This window comes from Atractosteus spatula, chromosome 10, assembly GCF_055471065.1.
Source record: "Atractosteus spatula isolate fAtrSpa1 chromosome 10, fAtrSpa1.hap1, whole genome shotgun sequence".
NCBI lineage: Eukaryota > Metazoa > Chordata > Actinopteri > Semionotiformes > Lepisosteidae > Atractosteus > Atractosteus spatula.
The window spans coordinates 22,484,018-22,509,729 of record NC_142715.1 but is presented as its reverse complement, the minus strand read 5'-3'; the positions used below and the strand labels follow the sequence as shown (position 1 = coordinate 22,509,729).

General features: G+C 43.1%; 1 protein-coding gene across 1 annotated transcript; it reads left to right on the top strand.

The window, feature by feature from the left end:
• The first annotated feature begins 1,631 nt into the window (after positions 1-1,631).
• Positions 1,632-23,945, top strand: LOC148825852 (antigen WC1.1-like). Its single transcript, XM_088926350.1, has 17 exons — positions 1,632-1,659; positions 1,839-2,159; positions 6,991-7,302; positions 7,904-8,218; positions 9,129-9,356; positions 9,650-9,748; positions 12,790-13,104; positions 13,497-13,799; positions 16,863-16,928; positions 17,367-17,681; positions 17,916-17,948; positions 18,278-18,421; positions 19,022-19,093; positions 19,749-19,835; positions 22,135-22,218; positions 22,407-22,478; positions 23,770-23,945. The coding sequence occupies exons 1-17, from the start codon at positions 1,632-1,634 to the stop codon at positions 23,943-23,945; spliced, it is 2,970 nt and encodes a 989-aa protein (XP_088782476.1).
• The last annotated feature ends 1,767 nt before the right edge of the window (positions 23,946-25,712 follow it).

Sequence of the window (25,712 nt, the reverse complement as noted above, 5' to 3'; positions counted from 1 at the left end):
TTGATTCTGTTTTGGATTTTATAACTTATTTTCAAAGTAAACCATTAAAAAGACTTATCAGTGTTTAAATCAGTGTCTGATACAGACATGTGGTCAGTGTGCACTGCTAAGTACATGTGGGGCCTGAGATCCAGATACACCAGATACACCAAACCAGGTTTCAGTGATTCAGCCTTCTGACAAACACAGGAACATGATAAGTACAGCCACTGTCCACTGTACTGACCACAGCTTCTAGAAACACAGGAACACAGTCATTACAACCACTGACCACTTTACTGACCACAGCTTCTAGAAATTCAGGAAGATCATAATTACAGCCACTGACCACTGTACTGACCACAGCTCCCAGAAACACAGGAGCACAGTCATTACAGCTACTGACCACTATACCGACCACAGCTCCCAGAAACCCAGGAACACAGTCATTACACCCACTGACCACTTTACTGACCACAGCTTCCAGAAACCCAGAACACCGTCATTACAGTCACTGACCACTCTACTGACCACAGCTCCCACAAACACAGGAACACACTAATTACACCCACTGTCCACTATACTGACCACAGCTTCTAGAAACACAGGAACACAGTCATTACAACCACTGACCACTTTACTGACCACAGCTTCTAGAAATTCAGGAAGACCATAATTACAGCCACTGACCACTGTACTGACCACAGCTCCTAGAAACACAGGAACACAGTCATTACAGCAACTGACCAATATACTGACCACAGCTTCTAGAAACACAGGAGCACAGTCATTACAGCTACTGACCACTATACTGACCACAGTTTCTAGAAACTGAAGAACATAGTCTTTACAGCCATTGTCCACTCTACTGACCACAGCTTCCTGAAACACAGGAAGACCATCATTACAGCCAACTGACCACTTCCAGAAACACAGGAGCACAATCATTACAGCCACTGTACTGACCGCAGCTTCCAGAAACACAGGAATGCAGTCATTACAGCCACTGTCCACTTTACTGACCACAACTCCCAGAAACACAGGAACACACTCATTACAGGCACTGTCCACTGTCCTGACCACATTTTCCAGAAACACAGGAACACCGTAATTACAGCTACTGACCACTATACTGACCACAGCTTCCAGAAACACAGGAACACCATCATTACAGCCACTGACCACTGTACTGACCACAGCTCCCAGAAACACTGGAACACAGTCATTACAACCACTGTCCACTCTACTGACCACAGCTTCTAGAAACTGAGGAACATAGTATTTACAGTCACTGACCACTATACTGACCACATTTTCTAGAAACACAGGAACACAGTCATTACAACCACTGTCCACTCTACTGACCACAGCTTCTAGAAACTGAGGAACATAGTCTTTACAGCCACTGACCACTGTACTGACCACAGCTCCCAGAAACACAGGAAGACCATCATTACAGCCACTGACCACTGTACTGACCACAGCTTCTAGAAACACAGGAACACCATCATTACAGCCACTGACCACTGTACTGACCACAGCTTTTAGAAACACATGAGCACAGTCTTTACAGCTACTGTCCACTGTAGTAACCATAGCAGAACAGCCCTCTGTAGTCACACAGTGATATGGACAGATAGATATATAACACGATGTGGACTCAGGTGTGTGGAGGGAGAGGTAAGATGGCTGCTGGTGGACTTCCTGTCACTGCACTGTCTCTTGTTCCCCATGGGAGAGACTAGCAATCCAATCAAACAGGTAAAACAAAATAAAAATTCCAGATGTGCTTCTAAAATGTCTTAGTATAAAAATATCCTGTAGACATGATGATAAGTCTTGTTTCTCTCTCTCTGCAGGCAGTGCTGATGTGAGGCTGGTGAAAGGTGCCAGTCCCTGTGAGGGCACAGTGGAGGTGTATCATGGTGGAGAGTGGGGGACAGTAGCTCAGTTTGACTGGGATCTGAATGATGCTACAGTGGTGTGCAGACAGCTGGGCTGTGGATCTGCTGTTTCAGCACCAGGAGGAGCTTACTTCGGACCAGGGTCTGGATCAGTCCTGCTGAGTGGGGTTTCCTGTAGGGGGTCAGAGGCTGCACTGAGGGACTGTGGAAAACAAGAAGTGAAAAAGATTAGCTTTTATCAGAATCATGGCTATGATGCTGGAGTGAAGTGTTCAGGTAAGATACACAAACTCTCTCCAGTCTCCAGCACTGAGGAGAATTAAAACTCCTGCACCAATCTAGAGTCCTTCATCATTTGTCCATCCTCCCATTGCTGCTGCTCCTGTCCTGCTGAGAGCTGTGACATCACTCCTCCCTGTCACTGTGTGTCTTTTCTCCTTCTGGATTGTATTTCCTGCAGTGTGTAGAACAGATATTGAAAACTGTCTGAAACCCCCAACCCCACCTGTATGATTCCTGTTAGGTTTTACAATTGACAAATAATGAGGCCAAAGGACAGTGTTTGATCATAAGGCTATAAATCTACAAGTAAATTTACAGTATGTGACCGATAGATCAGTATAAACAAATTTATTCTTGGTCTTGATTTGAAAACTACTGTTTGTCTTCACCAGCATCATTTTCACTTACAGTTCAGCTGTGTCTCTCTTAAGTCTCCCTTTTCTCTATTTAATTCAGATTCAAAGAGCTGTATTGATCAAAGAATTACAGCATTGACATTGAACATCAGTTGCATTTCTCTGACATATTTACAAACATTACAACAATGACCGCATTCTGTGAGATTGAGTAAAACAAATTAGTTACAACAATATCTAAAAACTATAGAAATAAAAACTATAGAATAAAAACAATATGACTGATATGTATTCTCAAAATTTAACCTATTACAATGTAGAGGAGATCTCTCAGCTTCCTGGTCCATTTGGTAGTCAGTACTGATCCAAGGATCTCATCCACTGTTTCTTCAAGAAAGCTGGGATATCTGGTAACCTGTTCCATATTCCTACAATCCTTTAGCAAAGGTGCCCTCAGTTCTCAGTGTACATACAGTATGGAATGTTTTAAATACATCATGAATACATTCACATTCTTAAAAAATAACTAAACAATCTGATATAACATCTCTGTTTCTCTAGGGAAAAATGTCCCTCTCCCTCTGTTTTATGTTTTCCAGGGTTCAGGTTTCAGAAAATAAAAACACTTTGTAAGTTAGTGTCAAACCCAGAAGCCAGCTGCTGTATACAGGCAGCTATTTGGATGAATACAAATAAAGCCTTCATTTCCAAAGTAGTGTTTCATTATTTACAGAACAATAAAAACAACCCAAAAACAAAAAAAACTAAAGCTAAACATTTGAATGAGCATCTTCACATGAACTAATACAACAGGCAGTTAAGCTGCTTACCAGCTCTTTAATATCTTTCTCAAAAGTGATCAGTCCCTTCCTTCTGCTCCCATCTCATCAGGGTGAACTGCTTCCTGCTTTTAAATGTCACCTTACAGGTGACTGAGGATGGCAGATCAATCTTCATGGGTTTGACAGAAATCACAATCTTGTCTTGTCTCCACATGCTCATCCCTTTACAAATTAGAAAATAATATGTAGGCACTGTACCTGAAATAAGGTCACATATGCACACGTCTGTAGCCAATATATACTGTAAATACATGAAGAATAATACTGTTTCTATTAATCTTAATAGAAGTGAGCTTCGGTAATTGAGCCTATACTTCCTCAGGGTCTGTTTCTCTTTACTGTGTCTTACCCTCAGCTAGTGTGTGTTGTCATATTGTCCAGAGCGTGTGTCAGTGCCCAGGTCAGACAGTCCTGCTCCAGCAGTGCCAGCCTGTGACAGTCCTGGTCTTGTCCAGAGTGTGTCAGTGCCCAGGTCAGACAGTCCTGCTCCAGCAGTGTCAGGCTGTGACAGTCCTGGTCTTGTACAGAGTGTGTGTCAGTGCCCAGGTCTGACTGTCCTGCTCCAGCAGTGTCAGGCTGTGACAGTCCTGGTTTTGTCCAGAGTGTGTGTCAGTGCCCAGGTCGGACTGTCCTGTTCCAGCAGTGTCAGGCTGTGACAGTCCTGGTCTTGTCCTAAGTGTCTGTCAGTGCCCAGGTCAGACAGTCCTGCTCCAGCAGTGCCAGGCTGTGACAGTGCTGGTCTTGTCCAGAGTGTGTGTCAGTGCCCAGGTCTGACTGTCCTGTTCCAGCAGTGTCAGGCTGTGACAGTCCTGGTCTTGTCCTGAGTGTCTGTCAGTGCCCAGGTCAGACAGTCCTGCTCCACCAGTGCCAGGCTGTGACAGTCCTGGTCTTGTCCAGAGTGTGTTTCAGTGCCCAGGTCAGACAGTCCTGCTTTACCAGTGCCAGGCTGTGACAGTCCTGGTCTTGCCTGTCCAGAGTGTGTGTCAGTGCCAAGGTCAGACAGTCCTTCTCCAGCAGTGCCAGACTGTGACAGTCCTGGTCTTGTCTAGAGTCTCTGTCAGTCCCCAGGTCAGACAGTCCTGCTCCAGCAGTACCTGGCTGTGACAGTCCTGGCCTTGTCCAGAGTGACTGTCAGTGCCCAGGTCAGACAGTCCTGCTCCAGCAGTGCCAGGCTGTGACAGTGCTGGTCTTGTCCAGAGTGTCTGTCAGTGCCCAGGTCAGACAGTCCTGCTCCAGCAGTGCCAGGCTGTAACAGTCCTGGTCTTGTCCAGAGTGTCTGTCAGTCCCCAGGTCAGACAGTCATGCTCCAGCAGTGTCAGGCTGTGACAGTTGTGGTCTTGTCCAGAGTGACTGTCAGTGCCCAGGTCAGACAGTCCTGCTCCAGAAGTGTCAGGCTGTGACAGTCCTGGTCTTATCCAGAGTGTGTGTCAGTCCCCAGGTCAGACAGTCCTGCTCCAGCAGTGCCAGGCTGTGACAGTCCTGGTCTTGTCCAGAGTGTGTGTCAGTCCCCAGGTCAGACAGTCCTGCTCCAGAAGTGTCAGGCTGTGACAGTCCTGGTCTTGTCCAGAGTGTGTGTCAGTCCTGCTCCAGCAGTGCTAGGCTGTGACAGTCCTGGTCTTGTCCAGAGTGTGTGTCAGTGCCCAGGTCAGACAGTCCTGCTCCACCAGTGCCAGGCTGTGACAGTCCTGGTCTTGTCCAGAGTGAGTGTCAGTGCCCAGGTCAGACAGTCCCTGCTCTAGTCTCTGGACTGTTTGACACCTAGAAAAACATGCTGCTCTGACAGCATGAGAATGAACTGTTCTTAATTTTTTTTTTCCACGGGCAGTTCTCTTTTTCAGCAGTTCAGTAATATCTATGGACATGCTGAGCAGCAGGAATTATAATAATAGTTTAAATGCTTAATTTGTTGGAACTGGAGCTGAGTCAAGACACCAGTCTGAATGCTGACCTGTGTCTCAGCTGATTCTGGGAAACATTTAACAGATTTTCACTGGACTCCTCAGGAGTATCTATGGCCCTGGTGATGACAAAGAGAAATACTTAAAAATCCTGCACTCAGACACACTAGTCTCTTTCATTTCTTACTCAAGAGCTGTAATAAGACCCCTGTGTCAGAGTGGGTTTTCGGGCTGCCTTTTCACCCAGTGGAGGGTTGATACTTCTAGTAGAAGCAGAGAGCTGACACACAGTCTATGAGATGTGTTTCTTCTTGTCCTCAAGTTTGAACAAATAGTGAGAGACTCTTGGGCACAGAACGTGAAGTAATACAGATGTCTGCTGTCTTGCAGCTGATGCTGGGGTTCTGAGGCAAACACAAGGGAAATCACATGAGAATGTTTTGTAGGGTTCTCTAATGAGGACCCAGGTGATACTAATTCCCATTCTCATGCAAAAACTGGTTAGAGAGGGAACAGCTTGAGTGCCCTCTAGTGGTGTGCAGTGGAAAGACTTTTCACACTGTCACACCCCACACTGCAGTTTTAAGATTAAACACGTAACCTTTTGTACAGAAAACAAAAAAACAAAAAACAAAATAACACTGTAAACAAAAGATTATTGGTTTATATAATAGTAATAACTGTTTCTGCTGGAGGGAACGTGAGACATCTGTCAAACTCTCAACACCCTGGCAGCATCATATCCAAGGAAAGGGAACAGACTGATTTCATCATTTAACAAGATGTTTTTGTATTTTTTACTGGACATTTTCTTTTTTATTGGACAGCCTGCGGGACTCAGGAGTATGGACATTTTTAAGTTTGATTTAATGCAGCTCTTCTAGAAGCAGGTCAATTGGATTCACTTGGGTAGATTTAAACCCAGCAATGTACCTCCAGACCTGACAGTTTTATGAGCTACCACATCCCAAGAGCTACAGAATACAGGCTTTGTACAACTTGTACACGTTGTCTGATGATTTTAATTGTTGCTAAAGCTTCATATCTCAAGGTAGATCTGGGCATGAGGCTTCAGTTTCTCTGACCGCTGTTGAGACCCCAGGAGCTGCTCCTACTGTCTGTCTAGATCTCAGTCCTGCTTCATTCTCTCTCAAGATCTCAGGTCTGTACAGAGTCCAGTCCAACTCTCTGACTGTCCCTCTGCACCCCCTCCTGGATGAGAGGGTGCTGTGACTATGTAAAATTATCTCAAATTAAAAAAGTTTAATTTAACGATTTATGTCTCTGAGCATTTAGAAATGTTACAGAAACTTTTAGACTGAATAAAAAAAGATGTTTTCAAGCTGTTTTAAGTTTAGAATTAAAATATTTAATACAGAAGATCTACACATAGTTATCTCTTTAATTTACTGTATCATGTTACGCACACTGTAAATGTGCTTTAATACTGCTACAATTTGTCAAATGCTTTGTTTATACATCTGTCACATGTCTGATCAAGTCTATTGTACTGGACGTAGATGTACAGGTATGTGTCCCTAACTGTAAATCTAGACTGAGATTACAACTAGCAGGAATCTCTGTCACACCAGAGTAGAATGAGACACATCAAACACACAGAGGGTTCACTCAGGTGTTTTTAATGAAGTAAATACTAGAAAGGAAACTAATAAGAACCTTAGTTTATATTTTGCGCCCTTGTGAAGATTAAGTGTTAATGTCTCTTCAGGTACAGGAGTGCGGTTAGCATGGGGCAGGAGTCTCTGCTCTGGCAGAGTCGAAGTTCTGCGAGGGACGTCCTGGGGTACGATCTGTGAGGCCGACTTTGACATGAAGGACGCGGAGGTCGTCTGTCGCCAACTAGACTGCGGATTTCCGGCACAGCTGCTGAGAGGGGCTCATTTCGGAGAGGGGCAGAGGCTGATCAGGACAGAGGAGATCCAGTGTTGGGGAAATGAGACCAGAATCCATGACTGTCCCACCTCAACCAGGGACCATCAGAGCTGCACTCACAGCAATGACATCGGCCTGGTCTGTACAGGTGAGAGCACTGCTGTCTATACTTAGACCCACTTATGTAAATACTTCAGTATCTCACTCTGGGCAGTGTGGGCTAATTAGCTCTCTTCATCATAGCTTTGCCCACTAACCTTTGAGAGCATTGTCTGTTCTACAGTGACATCATCTTTTTTACTTAAATACCTAAAGACAAAATGGCAAAAGTCATTAGTGTGTATGTCCTTGCTTTTTTGAAGGTATTTAGTAATTTTAAGAATATTTAAAAAATGTTTATTTGTTTGTCTTTTGCGTTTCGGGCCACCGTATATTGCACCCCAAACTAATATCTTTGGATCAGTCAGCGAGCTGCAGCAGGCAGTGGCCTTGTGGTCATGTGATTTCCACATTGCTTGATTCATCTTTGTTTGTCACAGTGTGACAGAAAATTACTCTTGTGTACTGAAGTTAAATATTCAATAAGTATGTGTAACTATGAGAAGTTATTGTACAATGAACACACTGTTAAAATCAACCATTATAACACTGCATTCATACAGTACAGCTCCTGACTCCCCCGTCCTTTGTATAAAGTCTAGAGTGGTGTTAATGTTCTACAGCTCCTGAGTCACCTGTTCTGTCTGCAGAATACAGTGGCTACAGGCTGATGGGCGGCCCTGACTCCTGTTCTGGCCGGGTGGAGCTGCAGTACCGCGGTGAATACAGGACAGTGTGTGACCAGTACTGGGACCTGAGAGACGCCAGTGTTCTCTGCCAGCAGCTGGGCTGTGGGGAGGTTGTAGCAGCTCCAGGACAGGCCTGGTTTGGACCAGGCAGTGGATCAAGAGGGGTTGATGTGTTTGACTGCCGGGGCAATGAGACCCATCTCTCTCAGTGTGCTGTCTCTTCATGGGGCAGAGCGGCTTGCTCTCATGGGCAGGACGCTGGAGTCATTTGTTCTAGTAAGAATCAACACATATTTATATTTTCAGAATTAATAAAGCTTCAAACAAAAGATCAGTAAGAGGTCAAATCCAAATCTCTCCCACTTACTCATGAAGCAGCCAAATCCATTTACATCCAAGTCAGCTACACCAGTCCAACAGTTCAAGGTGCCACTGAAAGCAGTCCTTTTACTGGAATCACCAAGCCTCACTTCCTTTTCAAACTGTCCTGACTTCCAGCACAACCATAGTCACCTCTCACCCAGACCTTTATTCCCATAATCCTCTCTCATTTCCACAGAGGTCCAGCACAACTTCTCAAGACCTCAAGACCACCCATCATTCCATCATTTCCTCCATCCTTATCTGCTTTCTCTTTTCCTTCCACCCACCTCTTCATGCTGTTCTACAGGAGCCTGCCCTGCAGCTAATTCCAGCTCCACCCTCCTTGTGTTATCAAACACACAAGTCAGTCCACATTCACATTCCTCATTCATAGCCCTGCAGTTTGTGCACCATCTAGTGTCCCAGTCACCTGCTGAGGTGCTGAGAATCCTTCCATCCCCTTACACGTGGGCTCAACTGACCTGCCCAGCACTGGCACATCCTCTTCAACCATGAGGAAGCTGCTGCACGGATGCAACTGAAGTGAAGGAAGGGAAACTAAAAAAGATGTGCAGAGTTGTGGGCAGCCAGCCAGAATTTATACTGAATAGAGAGGAAGTGTGACATTAGAACTTAATGTCTTGCCAAATGTCTGAAACCATTTTGAAAATTATTAGGAATATGTTTATGACAATATGTTCTGATTTAATAAACTGGGGTGTGTCATGCTAATTTTATATGAAAAAAAATGTTGTTCCTGATAACCCTTCTGTTATTATTCTGATGTGTGAATGACAGTAAACATGATGATTCATTTTTACAGATTCCTCCCTGTCAACTCTAGACGGTGGAGTCCGGCTGTCAGGAGGAGAGAGTCACTGTGATGGCCGGGTGGAGGTTCACTACAACAGCACCTGGGGGAGACTCCTCCAGCACTCCTGGGGCTACAGAGAGGCCTCTGTGGTCTGCAGACAGCTGGGCTGTGGCTCAGTGGTGCAAATATACAACTCCTCTGTGTTTGAGACAGGCGACAGTGCTGTGTGTCTAACAGGTATTCAGTGCTCTGTAGGACAAGTTTATAACTCCTCTCTGTATGGGACAGTGACAGTGCTGTGTGTCTGACAGGTATTCAGTGCTCTGTAGGACAAGTCTATAACTCCTCTCTGTATGAGACAGGCAACAGTGCTGTGTGTCTGACAGGTATTCAGTGCTCTGTAGTACAAGTCATTAACTTCTCTCTGTATGGGACAGTGACAGTGCTGTGTGACAGGTATTCGGTGCTCTGTAGTACAAGTCTATAACACCTCTCTGTGTGGGACAGTGACAGTAATGTGTGTCTGACAGGTATTCAGTGCTCTGGGGACGAGTCTCACCTGGTGAACTGCAGTTCTTCACAGACAGTCAGCTGCAACACTAGACAGGATGCTGCCCTGCTTTGCTCAGGTAGGAGCCATTCGAAGTATTTTTTTTATTTATTTTTAACATATGCACATTGATATGTAGGACATAAAACACAAACCCTAAAATATTTTTCACAAAATATAACAACTGGACCTGTCAACAACAGTTAATATATTGTATGAAGTGATTTTTGTTTTTATTTTAAGTCCATTAATATGGACTGGCAATAAACCAGGGATAAATGTTTGAAATTTGAGTATGATTATAGAAGAGATTCCATATATTGTTCAATCCAGTCATCCCTTTCTGTAGAGATACAGTGTTTAGTCATCAGGTTAATGCACTGCTGACAACAGATGTGAAGCCTGTAATTCAAATTCATTAAGATCTCCTTTCTTGCAGTTGTGAGCAACAGAGATAAGAACTGAGAATATTTCCCTGACAAGTCAATAGATTAATTAAAACAGATGGGAACAATGAAAGCTTACAGCCTAAAGCAAAAAAACGTTTTATCTATTTCTTTTTTTGATAAAGAATGATTGATGGGCAATACCGGAAGGTATGGATGTAGATGCACTTACTACATCATGAGCAGAGTATTGAAAAGTACTGGTTCATTATGGCAATAAACAACCTTTTTAGTTATATTACTGATATGTAATGTTTTTTATTGAATGAGCTGGACTTAAATGGATATGACAGGAAAGTAAGTATTAAAACATTCAGATTCCTAACAACTGTATTGGAGATAGAGTTACAGAATCTAGGGGCTGGAAGGATGTGCCCTTAAGCATCTTGGAATGCAATATCTTGCTTGACAACAGAGGTCTGGTTCAGGGTTTGAATTGAAGCGTATCCATTGGGCATTGCTGTAAGTCTGAATCATCAGATTTCTTCTATGTCTTACTGTGTGTACTCAATCAAAAGAAATATGCATAACACATTTCATTTTTCTTTCTTCAGAATTATTTTTTCCATGTTGTGTCACTCTGAGAAAGCTGAAAATGTAGGCCTGGTCCTATAAGTCTACTACCTTGGATAGAAATTTGAGACAGATTGAACAAATATAAAAAAAAATCTACATATTTTTTATGGAGACAGAACCTGGAATATTTTTTCACCTTCCAAAAATATTTAAAAAATAATAAAAAATTTAAGATACACTGGCAGAGCTAGATGGCCTATACAGTATATAGCATTAAAGCAGTATAAAAAAGTTTCTTACTAACTGATCGCTACCTAATCAGAATCTGATTGATCTTCACTTGACAGGCTGACAATGAAAAGTAAAGAAAAGCTTGGCTTTTGCTCAGAATTGCCCTGAACATCTGTAATAATAATAATAATAATAATAATAATAATAATAATAATAATTGCTTACACTTACATAGTGCTTTTCTGGACACTCCACTCAAAGCGCTTTACAGGTAATGGGGACTCCCCTCCACCACTACCAATGTGCAGCATCCACCTGGATGATGCGACGGCAGCCATAGTGCACCAGAACGCTCACCACACAGCAGCTATCAATGGGGAGGAGAGCAGAGTAATGAAGCCAATTCATAGATGGGGATTATTAGGAGGCTAGCATTGGTAAGGGCCAGTGGGAAATTTGCCAGGACACCGGGGTTACACCCCTACTCTTTTTGAGAAATGCCCCGGGATTTTTAATGACCACAGAGAGTCAGGACCTCAGTTTTAACGCTAACCCTAACCTTCCTTAGCCTGTGAATGGTCAGAAATCCCTGACTGACAGCTATTTCTATCTATCCATTCAGATTTTCTGTAGGCAGTCAGTTTGATAATAGGCTACAAATCCATAGTTTTCCCCTTCTTATAGAAAACATTTTTCCCTTATAACTCTATAATATGAAATCCTCTATAATGCAATCAGAGATTTACCCTGCAAACTAAATTAACAGAATAGCACTAATATGATGCCCAAAAGTGAATGAAAGACTACTATATTTCTATTCTAAACCTCCATCACAAACTAGGAGAGAATGTCTTCAGCCTTAGGATGGCACAATATAGGAAACCAGAATCTTCTTAAATTACAAGACTGAGAGCTCTCTGTCACGACCACCAAGCAGCGGAGATCAACCCATAAGAGAACTAATCAGCACCAGCAGTGCGTTATTAATAGCAAGCGCCGCCGCAGGTGTTAACCCACCAGCACACGCTCTACCGTGCGGTACACTATTTAAACCATCCGCTGCTCAGTATTGAGTCTACTCCCTGAGAGCTCTACCTGGCGATTACTGTACCTTGTATCACTCTGGTTTTTGGACTCCTTTTGCCTTTTGACTTCGGACCTCACCTCTCGACTCGGATTGTTTGCCACCTGTGTTTGTCCCGGATTTTGACCCACCTTACTCCCTTCGACCACAATCTCTCCTCTTGATTCGGATTGTTTGCTTCTATCGAACTCCCTGGTTTCTGAATCACCTATTCTCTTCAGACCACGAACTCGACTTTTGTATTGATAGTACATCTGCTGTGTCTTCCGCCTACTCCTGCAGCTGCACAGGATCCATGTCTCTTCATCAGGAATTCCTTACCAAGGTTCACATTATTTAACAAGAATCTGAACTCCAGTTCTTCTCATCTGACATGCTTCTTCTCTCTTCCTTCCTTCAGTTACCTCTCTTTATCTTTGCTTATATTTCATCCTGTGAATTTTGACTCATGACGATTCTAATGACGAGGTAATTAGAGTAAACCAAAAGATTCCCTTTGTTCCTCTGTGCTTACCAGTCCTGCAGCTCTGTAAACTACTATTTTTTAGACTCCTAACTTTTTTTTCTAACGTCCTCATGTTAGCTTGAATGGCACCACACCAGCCACAATGATATATGTGTCTATATCACTGGGTACTGTCTCTCTCCTAGCCCAGCGCTCCCTCAGGCTGGTTGAGGCAGGAGGGGATTGTGTCAGTAATGTTTATAGATATGTGTTTATATCACTGGGTCCTGTCTCTCTCCTAGCCCAGTGCTCCCTCAGGCTGGTTGAGGCAGGAGGGGATTGTGTCAGTAATGTTTATAGATATGTGTTTATATCACTGGGTACTGTCTCTCTCCTAGCCCAGCGCTCCCTCAGACTGGTTGGGGCAGGAGGCGACTGTGCTGGGAGGCTGGAGGTTTATCACAATGGCTCCTGGGGGACAGTCTGCGATGACTCCTGGGACCTGGCAGACTCTCAGGTGGTGTGCAGGCAGCTCCAGTGTGGGACGGCCCTCAGTGCTCCAGTTCCAGCCTCCTTCAGCCAGGGAACTGGACACATCTGGCTGGACGAGGTGGGCTGTCTGGGGAATGAGTCATCTCTGTGGGAGTGTCCCTCAGCAGGGTGGGGACGGCATGACTGTGGACACAAGGAGGATGTTGGAGTGGTGTGTTCAGGTACAGGACTCCAGTCACACCAGGACTGTGTTCATATACTGCCAGGAGCAAGCACAGTAACCCCTGTTCAAGACAAGAACAGGGACAGTAATGTGAAAATAAGCTTTATTGTAATAGTAATAGGGTGCTTGACATAATAATCCAAATATTCTCCAATTGGATTGTAATTTACAGAATGTTGACATTGATTAAAAAAATGTCAAGATTGTATTATTTTCTATTGAAAAACAGAATTTCATTACGTTAATATAATTTGGGGAAAAAAGATAATGAAATTATCTAATGTCACAGTAGTTCGCAGACACACTGTTTCTATCTGAGGTCTTTAATCTAGAAAGTCTGTGTCAGTTCAGAGCAGGGTTCTCTCAGTCTGTCCACTTGTGTGTCCCCAGAGTTCAAGGAGCTGCGACTGGCCGAGGGCTGTTCTGGTCAGCTGGAGGTGTTCTACAATGGCACCTGGGGCAACGTGTGCTGGAATAGCATGAGTGAGGACACAGTGAGTCTGATCTGTCAGGAGCTGAACTGTGGGAAGAGTGGGCGTGTTGTTGAATCTCGCCCCAGACGGGACTCCGCTCCTCACTGGCTTGATGAATTTAAATGCCGCCCTCACGACTCCACGCTGTGGCACTGCCCCTCCTCTGCCTGGAACCAGAACCAGTGCACAGACTCTGAAGTGGCTCTGATCACCTGCTCAGGTAAGAACTCCCTCTTCCACCTGTCTGAGGGTCAGCAGGGGCTGGATGTGTGTGTGTATGAAGGAGAGGGTGAAGGGGAAGGAGATCATGACTAGACTTCAGACAGACCAGTGTTTCACTGTATTTGACCACACCCTGTGTTGGACAGTAAGACACTGAAGGTCAGGATTATGGTGGGATGACCCACAAGCTAATTTGACATAAATCTGTCTTCAGGTGGGGAAAACATTGACATCTAAACACGTCAATGATTGATTGGTTTCATAAACACTAATCCTAGTAGCTTTTATTGCAATCTAAAAATGATGTTTGTGACTAACATGCTTTTCATTATTATCAGAAAAAACAGGGGAAAGAGATCATGACTAGATTACAGACAGCCCAGTGTTTCACTGTATTTGACCACAGTCTGTTGTGGACAGTAAAATTGTGAAGGTTAGGATTATGATGGGATGGCCCAGAAGCTAATTTAAAATAAATCTGCACAAAACAGGGGGGAAAACATTGGCACCTAAACACCTAAACACATCAACAATTGATTAGTTTCACAAAAACTGTACCTAGTGGCTCTTATTACAATCTAAAAATGATGTTTGAGACTAACATGCTTATCATTATTATCAAAGACAAAAACAAATAAAATATTTTGAGTTTCAAGGGAATTTTAAATGTCTTAATTGAAGAGAAAGTAATGTTCAATCTGTACACAACAGGTAGCGGTTGCCAAAGAGCACCAGTTGTAAAAGTGTAAAAGTGATTTCATATTGTTTATCCCTAGCAAATAATGTTCTGTATTTGTGGTGTTTATCTTGAGTCACACAATATCTGTTTAGCCTTGCCCATTACTGATGTAGCAGCAAGGCTTATTAAAAATACAGGAATTAAGTTTGCTGCTCCCTTGCCAGTCCCTCTCTCCTTCATCTCAGTGGTGCTGGATACAGAGAGGCCATTTCATTTGGTTCACATCTAAGGTGTTTTTCTAGCTGACAGAGTGTCCTGATAAGGAACAACTCCAAAGGCTGAGACACATCAACCACCCTAACAAATGGTCATTTCTGGTGCCTTACTGTCTGGGAGATTCCAAGGGAGTCTCATCCAAAGTTGTTTACAACTCTAAGGTCAGAGTGCATTGTTACTCATCATCAGCTAATCAGGACCTGGTAGGGCAGGTTAACCCCACGTGGGTCTCTGATGCCCATGAAACTTTCATCCAATGAACGACTGTAGTTCCTCCAGGTAAAACAAGCAGCACAGGGCTTCCTCAGCGAGCCTTCTGGACATTCTCAGACTCAGCTCCTCCTGGAAATTCTCAGACTCGGCTCGGACCACCACGTAACAGCCAGTGTGTCCGAGTGCAGGACCTTCCTTTGTTCTAAGAGTCGAGAACAGAGGTTGCCAACGCATAACCAAAGGATCCACCCACGGTTAGCCCAGCAGCAAGGCTCGTGAACCCACTGCGAAAGTTCACCTGATCAACAAGTGAACTACGGTCGGAACTGTGGACAGCTGAATCAGTATTCAGAACTAGGGCTACATCAGGAACGAACCGGTCTTCTTCCTGTCTAAAGAGTGTGACCTTCTTGGACCTGCAGTCACTTTTCTTCTGTGCACAAACTCGCTAGTTCAGGCAACACTAACTAGCCGGTCTTCGGAGAGCATCAGCAGTGCACCGCAGCAGAAATCTCTCCCTCCTTATCTGTCACGCCCTCTGCAGCCAGAGGGCGCTCCTTCTCTGTCCTGTCCCTAGTTTCCGGTCTGCTGTCCTTCCTGTCCCTCTCTTTCCTTTGGGCTATATATTTCCGGGTCTTGCACTCTGTCCTCGCTCAGCATTGATGTTCGGATGTCCTGAGACCCGCCTAGCACCAGGGCGCCCCACGTCCCCTCCCTGAGGGCATAGGTTTCTATACGGCATTCCTGAACTCTTTGCACTAATGAGCCCGGGCCTTTTTCCCGTTTCGCCACTACGCATATGGGTCTTTTTCCGCTCTCCTGCTCCCCACGGTTAGTCCCTTTGAACCTCCGTGACATTATCCTTCTCTCATGTCGAACCAGCACTGCCTCGCACCGGGCCAGAGAGCACCGATTGGACACAGCAACAAAGCCTGACACTGCTTCTTTGTGTCTGCAGGAGATCTGAATCCACACAGATTGGATCAGTATTCAACTTCACTGCATTACAGCTCGAGAATTCAATTGTTATCCTAACCAGTTGATATCAATTTAATTCCTAAGAGTTATGTACTTGTTTGAGTATCTAGTGTGGAAGTTGTAACCAAGTTAATTTACGAAACGGTCTAAATGAATGATATACTGAATGTATGTCCCTCTTGGTTTATAACTCTTCGTGATTGAATATACCTTTTGTATTCTGGTAACCCTCACTATAAGATCTGTTATATTTATATGCACATTTATGCATTAATAAATGTATTCTCATGTAATAGTATCTGTGCGTGTGTGTCGTTTGAGTTATCCCGCAAGGTTGATTCTAATAGCCATCAAAGAATCATTTTGTGACTTACTGCTACAATTAATAATTGTCCCAGTAAATGCACAAACCCCTACATTTATTGGTGCCTCGTGAGAGGATGCCTACACTGATTACAATATTTCCCACTTCTGAGACTGAACAATCTGCTAAATAGGACATAAGGTGAGCTGTCACTTGACAAAAGTGATGAATGTTAGTTTTATCAGACCCCTGAACAGAGTTTAGTGTTTCTAATCCCTAATCCCACAGTGTGTAAAACATTAAATCCAGTGGTTACACAAGTATCTTTCAAATGTATTCAGACCTTCACACAGTTTCCATATTTTGTAGCTTTACAGCTGGAAGTCACAGCATTTTCAAGTTGCAATTAATATTTTTTATATACACAATCCATACATTAAAAATTAAAGTAAATAAATATCTAATACAAAAGAAAAAAGAAGAAGTAATGACTGCACAAGTACTTATACCTGCAGCTAACATATTCTGACATGATACTCATTAATGTCAGAATATCCAGTATAAAAGTTATTAATCTGAAATGAACAGGGTTTTCCTTCTTTTAGATGAAGAGAAGAAGTCTGTGCCCCGGAGTTTTAAATCCTGTTCCACAGCCTCAGGCCAGGAAACATGTTCAAGTGAGTTTACAAAAGGTGTCTATATGTTGATAAAATAATTCAATTCTTAAATTTTGTTTCACAAATAACAAATACAGTCAGTGCACTGAATTAGACAGTAGACTAGCTGTATTTTGTTTTGATGTTTATTAAATGTGTCAAACCAGGAAGGAGGAACATAGAATGGAACACAGGCTGGTGGAGTTTGTGTCTCTGTGTCTGTTAATCAGGTTTATTTAGTTCCCTAGACTACTGGCCATTCAGGCTGGTTGGAGGAGGAGGTGTTCTTCAATTTTGTTTCACAAATAACAAATAGTCTGTGCACAAACCAGACAGTATCCGAGATGTATTTTGCTTTGATGTGGATAAGATGTGTCAAACCTATCTCTAGACTACTGGCCCCTCAGGCTGGTGAGGTTTGTGTCTCTGTCTGTTAATCAGTTTTATTTTGTTCACTAGACCAGTGGCCCCTCAGGCTGGTCGGAGGAGGAGGTGCCTGCTCTGGGAGGGTGGAGGTTTATCACAATAGCTCCTGGGGGACAGTCTGTGACGACTCCTGGGACCTGCAAGATGCCCAGGTGGTCTGCAGACAGCTGGGCTGTGGAGACGCAGTGAGCGCAGTGGGAAACGGATCATTCGGACCAGGAAACAGCACCATCTGGCTGGACGAGGTGAACTGCAGGGGCAGTGAGCTCCACTTGTGGGATTGCTGGCACCCTCCCCTGGGACAGAGCGACTGTCGGCACAAGGAGGACGCTGGGGTCATCTGTACAGGTGAGTGGGAGCTGCTGGAGGTCCCAGGGTATTTGGGGCTGCTCTCAGTACAGGAATACAAATGTAAATAATAATGAAGATGCAAATACAAATTCTGCCTATTAGAAAAACAATTAGTATGAGCCCTTGTGGCCATTAAATACTCTATATTAGTGCAGTGTGTGTTTGTCTTGGCTCATCATCTCTCTTTCATACTCTCTGAATCTCGACCCATCCCTTTTCTTTTTTTTTCAGGTTGGGAATCTCAAAGCCATCCAGTGAGAACAGGTAATGCAGTTGACAGAAGGGAATAAAATACATTTTGGTTTGTCTAAATGATGCTGCTGGCAAAATGCATGATTTTCAGAAGTACTGCTCTCTCTATGAACTGTGGCCTCTCTGTTTAATTTTTGTCAAGAAATACAGAAGAATTGTTGTGAATCTTGTCATCAAAAACCATTTTATCTTCTATTATAGCTCTTCCTACTTCCACCAGCACTTCTTCAGTGAAAACAGGTAAATCCCCAGTTTCTAATCTCTGTGCAGATGAGATCACTACTGAGATTGAAGATTAAGACACAGAAGATAATTTTCTGATCTGTGTCCCTCTCCCTCAGGCAGCACCAGGACAACACCCCAGACACAGCTTCTGGGAGGCCTCTCCGTCTCGCTCCCGGTCCTCCTGCCACTGGGGGCTCTGCTTTTTGTGATGTTGGCCCTGTTAGTGTGGCAGCTGATCCACAACAGGAAGCTGAGGAAAGGTAGGGAGGGAACTAGTGACCTCTGGTGGTCACTACTATCACTCACATGAAACTGATATGTGGACTTTACTCTAAGATCGAGATCTGCAGAAATTTGCAGATGTGAAGAATTATAATATTTATGTGCACAGATGCCCAAGAAAAAGTTTAGCACTGAACAAATACCTTATATTCCCCTCACTGCATGTTAACCCTGAGTGTTTGTTTCCTAACACAGCCCTATCTAAGGGAGCACACACCCCCTATCATGATGCTGTCTACGAGCTAATAGAGTACAAACTGGCCAGAGAGGGAACCTACAACACCTCCGGAAGAGGTGAGTGGAGAGAGTGTTCAGGTGTGATTGGTCTTCACCCTGGAGGGGGATCTGAAGACTTACACTTGTAGAATATCTCACCACACTGGTTTCAGATAGTAGTTCTTTCTCAAGAGGTATGTCAACATGAGTAAAGAAAATCAGCACAGCACTGTGCCTGATCTAAAAACAAACTCTGTGTTACTTTTTACACTCTGGCTTCTCACACAGTGGGAACAGCCAGTAGAGGACAGTGAGGCTGCTGTCTGACTGCAGGTATTATTGATCTGTCCTCCTGTTCACAGGGAGATTCCTCTCTGACGAGCTGCCCTCTGGATACAATGATGTGGAGGATAGTGAGGGAGACCCAGTACCAGGTGAGGGGAGATGGAGTCAGGGGGATCAGTGTGGGAGTGAGGCATCTGCAGTCCAGTACTCACTCTCATCCCAAACCAGGCTGACATCTAGAGAACTTGTGCAGAAAATCCTGAATCTTACAAATATAACCTCTGGTGTTTGACACCTTATTAACTCTGCTCTTCAGTGTTGCCTAATGCTGGCCTGATCTTAACAGATTACAGAGGCTAAGACAAAACAAAACTAGACTTTATCAGTAGAGGGAGAGGATACCTTTAAAGAATAGTTAGGCTGCAGCTCTAACTAGTGTTGATGCAACAGTTACTGTTTCCCTCAGGAGCAGAATTCAGGATCGTTGTCCCACTATGATGATTGGGAAACTAAAGGCAATAGACACTGCCTTTCAGATGAGATATTAACACCAGCATCCTGACCTAATTATTAAAGATTCTGTTGATTGCTGTTTATAAGACTCACCCTGGAGTTTTGCCTTACTTTTATCTCACAAAGCATTTAGAATTGCACTTTACTATAACTACATAGAAAACATATTTTACTTACTTTGCAGTTCATATGAACATCAGTTTGTTATTAATGTTAAAAGTGATTGGAGCACTGTGGTAAAGTGAGTCAGAGTCCTGAAGTGTACATTCTCTGTGTCTCTGTGTGGTTCAGGAGACTCGATAACCTCTCTGAAAGAAGAGATCCCAGAGCACTATGATGATGCTGTAACTGTACCTCAGAGACCAGATGCTTTGTCAGGTTGGTTATTTCAGTCCAGTCCCAAAGAGAAACCCTGCACCAATCCCAGTGAGTCTGACTCTCTACTCTCCCTTTTATCTCAGCCTCTGAATACTGGGTTTTCAGTTACTCAGCAACAGTCACATTAAACTGACTCTCTATGGACTCAGCTCTGCGCTATCAGTCTGGGTCACTGTGCTGCCAGTGTCCAGCTCCTCTTCAGTATCTCATAGGTTTCACATCTTCACCCCGCCCAAATATGTTAAAATCTAGGAGTAGTTTTATATTTATTATGGAAGTGAATAGGATTAGAAATCAGGTTCCCTGATCTCCCGTATTTAGTCTGGAATTTTAGTTCTAGTGTGATGTTCAGTTAATCAGTGTATTCTGAGGAGCTCCAGGAGTCCTGTGCTCTAGATGAGATGTGTTCTGCTGTGTGACAGTGAAGCTGTGCTCTGTGTGCTTTAGGAGAGCTGATGTCCTCTGTGAAAGAAGAGGCCCCAGAGTACTATGATGATGCTGTAACTATACCTCACAGTCCAGATGCCTTGTCAGGTGGGTTATTTCAGTCCAATCCTACAGAGAAATCCTGCACCAATCCCAGTGAGTCTGACTCTCTTTACTCTCTCTGTGCACTGCACAGAACATCACACTGAGTCTGGATTATTCTCTGGGTTGTTCTGCTGCTAGTGTCCAGCTCTTCTTCAGATATTTAACAATGATTCACACCATTGCTCTTTGTTCTGATACAGGCTACTCTGTTGTCATTCACCATTTTAATTTAAACAAAATAGAGCTATGTGAAATTTATTATATAACCATGTTCCCAGGTCTCCAACTACTTATTAACATTGACATATTTAGACAATTTCCGCCTGGAATTTCCTCCCCCTTAAACATTTGTTATATCTCTGCAGCAGAACATAGCAGGAGCCTGGTTCAGGTCTAAAATTGAAGCTAACCCCCTTGGCTTTGAGTGTGAATAGTCAAATTTCTTATATTTCTTAATGTGTCCACTCAGCAGACAAACATATGAAAAACAAAACCCAAAAAACAGCTGGCGAACATGTTTTTTTGGTCTTCAGAGGTCAGATTTTTCAACTATATGCATGTCAAGGGCCTGGGAATGATTTGAAAACCTTGTTCTAGGTGACTACTAGCTTGGATAAAAATCTGGGACTGTCACGCCCTCTGCAGCCAGAGGGCACTCCTTCTCTGTCCTGTCCCTAGTTTCCTGCCTGCTGTCCTTCCAGTCCCTCTCTTTCCCTTGGGCTATATATTTCCGGGTCTTGCACTCTGCCCTCGCTCAGCATTGACGTTCGGATGTCCTGAGACCCGCCTAGCACCAGGGCGCCCCACGTCCGCTACCTGAGGGCATAGGTTTCTATACGGCACTCCTGAACTCTTTGCACTAATGAGCCCGGGCCTTTTTCCCGTCTCGCCGCTACGCATTTGGGTCTTTTTCCACTCTCCTGCTCTCCACGGTTAGTCCCTTTGGACGTCCGTGACAGGGACAAATTGATCAATTAGAAAAAATTCTACATCATGTTTTGTGAAGACTGGACCTGGAATGAAATTAATAAATGAATAAAAAATCATGACAATATTGAAAATAAGAATAATAACCATTGCAATTGCTCTAAAAACCTTTAGACACTGCTAGAGAGCCTTTATCTGCTGTTATGCAATGAAAAAAACCTCAGAGTTGCCTTCTGGTGTGGAAAAAAAGGAGCACTGATACGAAACTGATAAAAAACTGATTGATTACCCCTTCTGAAAATACAAAGAATGACAGCGGTTTTTACCAATCAAATCGCCTTATTTCTGGCGCTCGTTCTTCAAACATTTGCTACGTAATCAGTAACGTTTACTAGTCTCTAGCTCTTGAGATAAACTAGTCTGGGTTATTTTGGATATATATCATGCTCCAGAATAAGGTAAAAACATGGGATATATATATATTTGCTGGTTTTTGCTTTTGCGGTTTTGTTGGTAAAAATGGATGATATTGACATGCTGTGCTTGGCGGGTTGCCGTGTGTTTTTATTGGGATTCTGCTAGTTCATTAATTTATTGGTTTATTGCATAATAGTGTCATGTCTGTGGAAACAAACTTTATGGTTTTGTTGTGGTGATATTGGAGAATACGTGCATGTGAGAAAATTTGTGGAGTGGTTTCAAACAAACATTGTTTATCTCGCATTTATCTCAATAATATAAAGTGTCATCTGGGGAGACAGGAGTGTCCCTCGGTTACCGCGATCCGGACTAACAGGTTAAATCTGATTTGTAACAATAAACCTGTCTCTGTGTGGTTCAGGAGAGATGTGCTCTGTGAAAGAAGAGGCTCCAGAGCACTATGATGATGCTGTAACTTTGCCCCAGAGCCCAGACACTGTGTCAGGTGAGTTATTATAAATAAGACTTATGAGTATGCCCTGTACCAGCCTGCACTAACCTTTGTCATTAGAAATTAGTTACAACCTAATTTCACACCAGCAAATAAACTTTAACTGGAAGAGAAGAGCTCTCTTACAGGCCAGTTTGTGTCAGAATGACAGAGCCATTACTGACCTGCTCTTTGTTTCACAGGGAGACTCCTCTCTGATGAGACACCCTCTGGATACAGTGATGTGGGGGACAGTGAGGGAGACCCCACTTCAGGTAAATGGAGCTACAGCCAGGGGACTCAGTGTGGGTGAGGTAGTTCAGGGATGGGAAGATAACCCCCAAGTAATCCATCTCTGTGCCACTCTCATCCAAGACAAGGGGGCTTCAGACGTTTTGCAGTAGTAGTGGCTTCACTCTGCTCTGTCCCGCAGGGATCAATATTCGCCAATACAGGCTGAGAGACTGTACTGCTACGAGAGTTGATCTCATAGATCAGAGTCTCATTGAAACCCACCTACTGCCACACCCAGCCAAACAGGTGATTTAAATTGATCAGCAGCCAATCAATTCTGAGAGTGAGGTCTGGGCAGAACAAAGCTTCAGAATACTCAGGACCAGGAATTGTGTTTTCTGACTGCAGGGAGAAATAATAAATCCAGAAAATACCGTCAAAGTATTTCCTAACTGTATTTAGAGAATTAGTACTTCATAAGCATAAGTCAAATCTGCACTAAATCATCAATTCTTCCTAAAAGATACAATTTTATATGGAAAATTACGTACTTACATCAAGGCTTTTGACTACTATATTGTAACAACTATTCTGTTTACTCCAACCATTACTCCACTAACAGCCATTTGTATCACTGCAGATCATGTCATGCTTCTATCAATAAATTGTATATTGTTTATTTAGATTGGTTAATAAAATCAGCAAATACTCTCACAATGTACTGTTACAATCTCTGATTATTACAACAACTTAAAACGTCCATTCACTATACTATTGTGACTATGGAAGTGTTTTAAAAAATCTAGATAAACCTGGCTATTGTCAACATTTCCAATTCTCAGGGCCTTCAAAGCAAGGAGATGTATGCTAAGATGTAGGGATGTGGGATTCAGTGATCAAAGCAACCATAACATTTACCTCAGTTTACTTTAGTTAAGTTGGTTCTGGGTGAATGATTAAGTGTCAATTAATAGTCCAAAAAAGACAAAAGGTGAGAACTCCTTGTTCAGATCAACTGTAATGACCAGTTCGGAGTTTAATATTTGAACCTCATTAAGAGAGCTTGCCATTCAATTGTTTCTAGAAACTTTAATTGTTCTGAGATTCCCTTGGCTAAAAACAGCATCTCCTGGCCAGTAGGAGCAGTTTTAGAACAGGGAGATAGATTGCCATTCATTTTGTAGCATCCAGGTTCACAAAGAGAGAAATGTAACTGTAGGTCGTATTCTGTTTTTTTTAAGCAGCTTTATCTCTTCAGTGGAGACAGGCAGAGGACAGCTGATGGACAGGAATGACTCTATATCAGCTAAGGTATCTGTGTCTCTCTTTCAGGTGTACCCCACACTGGCCCTGGAGTGGACAGGGTCCTGCCCACACTGCCTTCTGAAGAAGGAGCCCCTGCCCCTGACAGGACTAACTATGATGATGTTGGGGATGAGTCTCAGGGAGAGGATAGGTGCTGTGAGACTGACAGGGCTGCCTGGGAGACGCTCCTCCTACAGGTCTAGACACAGAAGAGCTTCACCAACAGAGTCACACAGCCTTATAACCTGCTCTGAGCACTGAGACTGTCTGACATTGTCTGTGACCTGAGTCCACTTCACTCCAATGTTTCCACACTGACAGTGTGACCTGAGTCCACTTCACTCCACTGTTTCCACACTGACTCTGTCTGTGACCTGAGTCCACTTCACTCCACTGTTTCCACACTGACACTGTTACCTGAGTCCACTTCACTCCACTGTTTCCATACTGTCCTCAGTGTCTGTGTCTACAGCTTGTGTTTTACAAAAAGGAGGCTTGAACATCCCATTTCTGCTCAGTCTTTCTTCTTTTTTATAATTTGATGTTTCAGAAATTAGAAAAAAAAACATTAATTGATGTATAATTCTGAATGTACCACTTTTGATTGTAACTGATTTGATTGTTATTAGAATTTTGTTCTGCAATAAAGTTTTTAAAACCATTTTTGTTATCTGCATGAAATTTCAAAGTATGATATTGTTACGAATTCTCACACGGTCACGCATTCCACCCGCACTAACAAACGCCTTCACATTCCCACGCACACCCACTTAAACAGATGCTCACGCCGCAGTTAATCTTCCTATCACCTTTCACTCCCATCACTACTTTAACCCTCCTCTTTTCCCTCACCATCCCTCACTAATTCGGATTCTCTTTGGAGCTTCCTAGTGCACGTACTCTTCTTCTTTCGGTTTGAACTCATCATTGCTTCCTGGACTCTCGCTTGTTTCTGACCTCGTTTTTGCGATGTGGATTTGTCATCTCGATTGAACTGTTCCAGCCTGGTTTTTTACTTTCGCCCACCCATCGGCTTTTTGAGTGTAAGGACTTGCGTTGTTGTAACATTTTCTATAATGACTTCCTGCAACAGCGTGGAGATATCACCAACTTGAGCACAGGGTCTTTATTTTTTAGCATAATGATTGTTAACAGATGTTTAAAGTATCAATAAAAAGATAAGGAGTCTTTGTCCATTTACAGTAGATGGTCTTTTGTCCCTCAGTTTTTCCAACTTGTTCTATGAATGTTTAAGCACTCTTAAGCACGTTCCGTCACAAAGTTTATGGTGTTCTTGGCGCTGTGCTGCACGTAGATAATGTAGACAAGAGCACAGGTAACAGTACAGGACAGGCAGTGAGGAGCTCATGTAGCTTTCAACTCAGTGCGGAGTCCAGAGGAAGGCCTCGTTCACTGAACGATCTCTCAAGAAACCCCGGTTGAGATTCAACAGGTGTCTAATAATCATGTTCAAAAGCGTGATACGTTTTTTTTAACATAACCTTATATTTGCCCGTACAGTACAACATATTTTTTGTACCCTCAAATCACCAACGTTACTACTTTCTCCTGAGAAACACAAGTGAAACACGAGTGAAATCACAATAAATTATACAACAAATCTTTTCAAATGCCCAGATATGACAGAACACATTTAAGACTTACACCCCTTTTAAATATGTATTTCCTTCATTTCAGTTTTCTTCCCTCCCCAGGACAGCTGAAAATTTACTATTGCATATTAAAGGCTGTACATGTAATACTACTTATTAAGATAGACATTAAAGTTAATTATGAATAAATTACACTTTTCATTAAGACATGTTTTGATAAAATTCATTGTGAATAGTTGTGGTGTCTGGAAAGCAATTTTAGTTAAATATAAAAATACTTTTCAAGCGAGTGGTGCATAAGCTCGTTATGTAGTGGCTATATTATTTCCACTATATTCACAACAGTTCAAATGTGAT